The sequence below is a fragment of the Drosophila subobscura genome, chromosome A (genome assembly GCF_008121235.1).
Source record: "Drosophila subobscura isolate 14011-0131.10 chromosome A, UCBerk_Dsub_1.0, whole genome shotgun sequence".
NCBI classification, from domain to species: domain Eukaryota; kingdom Metazoa; phylum Arthropoda; class Insecta; order Diptera; family Drosophilidae; genus Drosophila; species Drosophila subobscura.
In genome coordinates, this window is record NC_048530.1 from 3,957,953 (window position 1) to 3,964,521 (window position 6,569).

At 45.0% G+C, this 6,569-nt stretch overlaps 1 protein-coding gene across 2 annotated transcripts in view; it reads right to left on the minus strand.

The window, feature by feature from the left end:
• Positions 1 to 6,198, minus strand: part of LOC117889604 (acetylcholine receptor subunit alpha-like) — a 40,301-nt gene extending 34,103 nt beyond the window's left edge. For both annotated transcript variants that reach the window (XM_034794022.1, XM_034794021.1), the window contains exon 1: positions 6,037 to 6,198. In XM_034794022.1, coding sequence (XP_034649913.1) covers positions 6,037 to 6,091 — 55 coding nt within the window. In that variant the 5' untranslated portion in view covers positions 6,092 to 6,198. The remainder of the gene's footprint in view (positions 1 to 6,036) is intronic.
• Positions 6,199 to 6,569: the final 371 nt, after the last annotated feature.

Consider the following 6,569-nt stretch of genomic DNA (forward strand, 5'->3'; position numbering starts at 1 on the left):
CAAGTGTACTTAAGAGCTGAAAACTTTTCAATAGCTTTTTGCGCTTGCCTGCAAACTAAGCTCAGGACCAGCACCAGCACCAGAGGAAGGACAAGAGCAAAAGTTAATGCAACTGAGCAAACAGACAGCCAGCCAGTGTTGGACAGCGACTGGGGTGTCCTGTGCTGTGCTGTGCTGCTAGAGATGTGCATTTTTTGATTGACAGCCAAGGATCGATGGCTGACGAATGCTTGGCACGTTTTTAATGATTTTATACCTTCATTTTCAAGCCAACTGAATATGTTTTTTGTTCGAACCAAACTGCCTAATGACAGTTGGTCTAGGGCACAATTTTGAGCTGCTAGAAGCTCCAACTTAGCCGCCAGCTGCTCCAGTTTCCAAGCAGCTGCCAACCGCACTTCTCCTTCAGAGACTTTCTGCTGGAAGTTTTCGCCTTGTCGAACCCTCTGGGGTGTTGGCTGCTGAAAAAGTTTTTTATTTTTCTACTTTTTCGCTGGCGCTTTTCACTTTCGCTCGATTTGCAGTCTGCAATAATTTTTCCAGCACTTTCACTGCGCTCCCCACTAATCGTAGTGTGCGTGTGTGTGTGTTCATCAATTTTCAATAACAATAGAAGCCAAAAGAAGGAGAAGGAAAGAGAAGAGAAAGAGCCAGAACCAGAGCCAATGCCATAGAGCTTCGAGCGAGCTTCGTTCGGTCTATGGAGAGCTCAAGACAATGGAAGCACGTGGCGAATTTACGATGTAAAATCTGAACACAAAAAACTGTGGCAAAAAGAACAGTAAAAAAGTGCAGAGAAATCTTTGAATTCGCTAACAAATTGCAATAAATTGCAAATGCTGGAGGGAGAAGCGAATGGTATTATTTTCAGTAACAAAAGCGATAAACCAACAGGCACCAGAGTGTCGACTCGAGTTTTGATGGTCGCTTAATCGCTGACGATTGTGAAGGCGATAAAAGTATTTGCCGCATTTAAGCATTTATTTGATACACATATTTTAGTATGAGTTCAACATTAGTACTACCTATCTACATATACATACATATGTACATATGTTTAAGGATAAATTGTCTAATTGATGCCTTCCTGCTCAATGGTAATTTTATGAATAAAGCTGCAGAAATTCGTGGAATTGTTCACTCTCTATTTCGTTGCAGTCTAGAGAGAAGCTCTGTTTATTTAGAGAAGTCAAGAAATAGTCACAAAAGTCACTTTCTATGGCTGTATCGCAAACAAATATCTAGAGAGAAAAACACTTAAAGTCACTTCCCGATGATCCGTCCATGTCGAAGTTCTGCTCTCGAGCATGAAAAGATGAATGAATGAATGGAGGGGACGAGTGTGCCATGTGTGTGTGTGGGGGGGGGGGGGGGCATGTGTTGAATGCCGTGTGTGACACGAAGTTATCGCTGTCCGGAGCAACTCTCTGCATCGATAGATGGCTGGCCATTGTGGCACGGCACACACATTGACCACGAATGCCGCAGGCTGCACAGAAACTCAACTCCGTCATGCCCCCCTCCCTCACTGCCTTGGTTATGCACACACACACACACACACACAGAGATGCATATGTATAGCTCTTCTGGTTTCTGTCTGTGTCTGTGTGTGTGTGCTTGTTTGGTGTGTGCTAAGTCGCGCGCACGACATTGCCATGGTGCGGTCATGAATCATGCCAAAAAATTGCAGTCACCGTCGAGGATGGCGACCCAAATTCTGATGGCACTGGCTCAGGCTCGGTCTCGGTCTCAGGCCCATACCGAGGCAGACGACAAGTGGGAAATGGGGGCTGCGACTGCGACTGTGGCTCTGCTCCACTTGAGGCAACGCAGACGTCGAACGATGCCGAAACGAAGGACAAACGATGGACGACGAGTCGTGGCCATGGAGAGAGAGCTTCTATGCTGCTGCTGCTGCTGCTGCCTGCAATGAATTTGTCGCACTGCTTCAGCAAAAAGTGGGCGTACTTCACTCACTCACTCACTCGCTCACTGACTGACAGACTGACGCTTAGGGGCGACGACACGCCCCATTTTTGTAAGTGCCGTCGTCGTCGTCGCTGTCGGTAGCACTTCATTTTTCAATATTAGCGCCACGTAAGTGCAGCCGCGGGGGCGTGCCAATTGCATTAGTTGAGAGAAAGTTGGAAAGGGGCTGCAGCAGGAGTCGGGTGGCGCAAGCAGGGAAAAGGAAGAAATCCGACGGGATAATGGGCGTAGCTCAGTAGATAAAGTGTGTACTCGTCCAGAGTGCAAAGAGAAAAATGTCTTCAGCAGCTGTAATGGTTGGGGTCCACACTGACAATGAATGTTACTATCGGAAGATACCCTTTAAGAAGTTTTCTTTTACAAAATTACTTCGCTCTTGAAGAGGGTAAATATACTGAACGTCAGCGTCGTAAGCTCTGTGCATAGAAAAAGATCGCGGGCAGCGCAGCCGACACATACGCGCTGCGTAAAAGCTTCGTGTGGCTTCGCAGCGGCAGAGAAACAACTTCGTATTAAATATGCACAAGTGATCGGCTGCTGCCGAGGCTGCAGCGGCAGAGAAGCAAGAAACGTTTCTCGACTTCGTGTCTGCTTTCTATGCAAGACATTTGGCTACCTGCGTGCGGACCCCTGATCAGCATGACTATGGTGGGAGGTTAACTAGGTTTCTGCTTTTTTTAATGAATGGTGTAAGCTTATGTCTGCTGAAGATGGATTTCATGCTTGTTTTAATACTGTTGAAATATTACTGAAATATGCATTTTGATATTTAGCTATAATTATCATTCATGGCTCTTACGTCTGGTAAATATGTCAATGGGTGTGTTGTGTGTTGTTAAGGAAAAACAACTCAAATATCAGCATTAAATAGCAAATAAAATACATTTTATCTAATGATTTTTCTATTAATTAGGCACTTAAACAGGGCGGAGAGAACTCTCCGCAGACAGAACTTGAAAGTTATTGCCGTGTTATTTTATTGCCCATTTAGGAGACCGCAGCTTTGTTTGTGCTTGCAATTTGGTACATTATATACATACATACATATGTACATGTACATATGTATATGTATATTTATATGTAATAAATAAATATATCAAGCAAATGATGTGTACGAGTGCTTTATGCAGTTTTCTCTCTCTCTGTAATGTATGCCGAAAAGTTATGGTTTACACTTTGACCCACCAATTGAAATAAGTAGTTACAGATAGCAAAAAAAAAGGAATAAATAAAAGCGAACAGAAGAGCACCAGCAGAGGGCGGAAAGAGTGGAAGGAAGGAAGCGGAGTGGAGCAGAAGAAGCTTTGGAAAATTGCTCAGTTGTCGCTGTCGTTGTCGTCTCTTGGTTGATGTTAAAAAAAAAGAGGGCGTTAGTTGCACTCTCGGCCAGGGTCCCTTTACATACATACAAACACACACACAAACATATGTACATACATACATATATCCATATAAGTGTTTGCTGGTGTGTGTGCCTTTGTGTGTGTATGATAAAGTGTGTTTGTGTGTGGCTCGTTTAATGGCCACAAAGCGGAAACTGGAGCGTGGCAGTTGCCTTGCTGCTTCTTCATCTTTTGCTCGCTGCTTTGCTGCATTAGCAGCCATTTGCAGCAGCTATTGATGTACATAAGTGCATATGTGTGTGCTGCTGCTGCTGCTTCTATATGTGTGCCTGCGAGTGTGTGTCGTGCTTTACTGCCATTTATATTTATGTTTGCCTTCGCTTCGTTGTCTTCTGCCTCACGACCCAACCCGTCCGAGCCGCACCCCACCCCGAAATAATGACATGAAAAATTGTGTTTCCTGCTTTTTGGGCGGCTGCTCTCTGATTCTCGACTGCAGACTTTCCTCTCTGTTTCTTTGCCCCAAGCCAGGGCCCGCTAGGAAGATTTTTCGAGCCATATTTATGGGCTTTTAAATCGAAAGAAAATTGAATGCTTTTTTAAGCAGAATAAAGCAAACGCAAACGCATAAAATGGAGTGCAGCGAATGAAGCGATCCCACAAAACAAAACTCCCAAAATTTATGTTTTATTTTGCGGATTATTTTTGGGAATTTATTTTTGTCTTTGATTGCTCTTTGCGCAGAGCTTTGGTAGCTCTAATTGCCAAAAGGATATGCGAATTATTCGCAATCCAACGATCCATTCGCTACTCCGATTCGTTTTTGTTCTCTCTTTCGATTTTGTTCTTTAGTGAAAGTGAATAAATTGTGGTGGGTGGGCAGGAGCGACCGCACGACTGGCCTTGGCGATGCGACGCGTCACGACGCGCATAAAAAGTGGGAAATCAAATCGGAAAAACACGCACAAAAGGCGTTGGCCATGGGTACTGGGGTCCTGGGTCCTGGGCCTCCCCCTAGATCGCAATCAATGTGTTGGGGTGTGCGGTTTGGAGGCAGCTGCTTTGATTGTGGGCGTGGCTGCCTTGTGCCACTTTCGGCTATGCAGCCACACGCACACATAGCAGCAGCGGCAGTGGGAGAGACAGACACAGCCACGCAGACAGAGACACAGACACAGACACAGACAGACACAAAGCTGCGGCCTCATTTTGTGGACGCCACTAAAACTGAAAACGAAACCGAAAACGAAAACGAAACCGAAGCTAAAGCCGAGTCGGATCGGGTCGAATCGAGTTTTAGGATTGAGTTCAATGTAGTGTGCGAGGGCGCGTCGCATGGCCCATTGTCTTCTCTTTCTTTTTTGTCGCTTTTTTTGTTGGCCTTGCTTCGGTCGCTGCATTAGCCATGTTTGCCTTTTCAGCCATTCTGCCAGTCGGTCCATCGGTCCATTGCCCATTTTGGTACAGTTTTGCACTTTCCTTTTCAAGCAAAACAACAACTAACTAATGTAAAAGGCTAAAAATTTGGCAATCAAATTTTGGATTTGAAAACAAATTGAGCGAAAATTCGTTGAAATGTTTGTTTTAATTGTTGAAAGCTGCTGATTACGAGCTGGATAATTATGTGGTAATAATTATCAAGAATGGTGTCCAGATTTGTCCACAGTTAATCATTTAAGCAAAAATTTTCTCATTTTCTGCTGATTAAAGAATATTTCTGTGGCTTCTCCACGCTCCACTAAAACCTAATCTAAGCCTAAGCCACACTCAATGGAACAGTAAAGTCGGGAAATGCACTTATAGTTATGGTCCATGCAACCCACGAGCTGCGGCTGCCCTAAGAGGACCGGCCATTGGAGAAGGGGATATTTATATTCGTCATTTGCATAGCTACAAAAGCTATTCCCTAAGCTTTCGAATATGCGAATGGCATGGATATGTTTAAAGTATTTAAAAATATATCAAAATATTTCTTATATTTGTTGTTGGGGTGCAAGGTGTTATGGCCAGACTTGGTTCATGTTTAATGGCGAGTGTTTCCTATCCTTCTCAGTCTCAATCTCGCCACCGAAAGCTGTCCAGAAGTGAGTTTGTGTCCTCGTTGAAACTGCTGCCATTACACTTTGAATTCAGATACCTTTTTTTTGGCAAGTGACTGAGAAACAGAGCAGCTGCGCCACGTTTTGTGTTTTTTGTTTTGTTTTGTGTTAAACCAAAATGAAGACAGACCAACAGTTTAACAGCTAATGTCAGTCCTTTGGCTATAGTCTGACTCACCCCCTACTCCTACCCCTACCCCATCGTTTTTGCTGGTCTTCTTTTATGCTGTTTATCCACTTGCCCTACTCCGCCGCCGCCGAAGCCGCCGCCGTCGCTGCCACGGCCGCTGCCGCCGTAACGCAGTCAAGGCACTCGAGCGCTGCTTCAACGGACACACGGATACGCTTGGGTGGGGGGAGAGAACGGAACTTTCAGAATGTTTTGCAGTGTTGAGTGGGATGTCGGGCGGGGTGGGGCGAATGTCATGCGATTGTTTTGTGCTAAGATGCGAGCCCCTTTGGCAGACGACGGCCATTGTTTGAATGACACTCGAATGATGGAGGGCGGGGGCAGGAGTGTTATACGATGGGGGTGAGGGTTATGCGACGAGAGTGCTGAACAACAGTCAAGATTGGGTCGAGGCTAATAAATACAAGGCACTTACTTGATATAAATGAAAGCACAAGAATCATATCTATGGTCACTTGAAACCACTTCATCTCATTTCCCTCTGCACGCTTTTTTGGCTTTTGCTGCTGTTGCTTGAAGAAGATCCGACTGCTGCTGCTGCTCCTGCTGGTGGTGGTGGTGGTAGTGCCTCAGGCTGTGCTGCTACTTCCTGTCGCTTCTTCGGCGACGTTTTTGGGGGGTGGTGGGGGGGTGGCGCAGTGCGAGTTTGTTGGCGTTTTAAGGCGCTTTTTTTCTAAGGCGATTTGAAGGCGCAGGCGCAACAGTTGAGCGTTGAAAATTCAACTCGTTCTTCTTCTCTTGTTTCTACTCGTTCTCTTTCGTAATTATTTGTAATTTGTAATTGTTGTAGAATTTTGTTGGTTTTGTTGTTGTGCGTTTCATGCATTTCAGTTGCTCTTAGTTGTTGTCGGTTGTTTTTGTCCTGGCAGCATTTATTTTTACATCAATTATTAATATTATTATTTTGTCGGCATTTTGCTTCTTTCAGTGCCGCGCTTCCCCATGGCT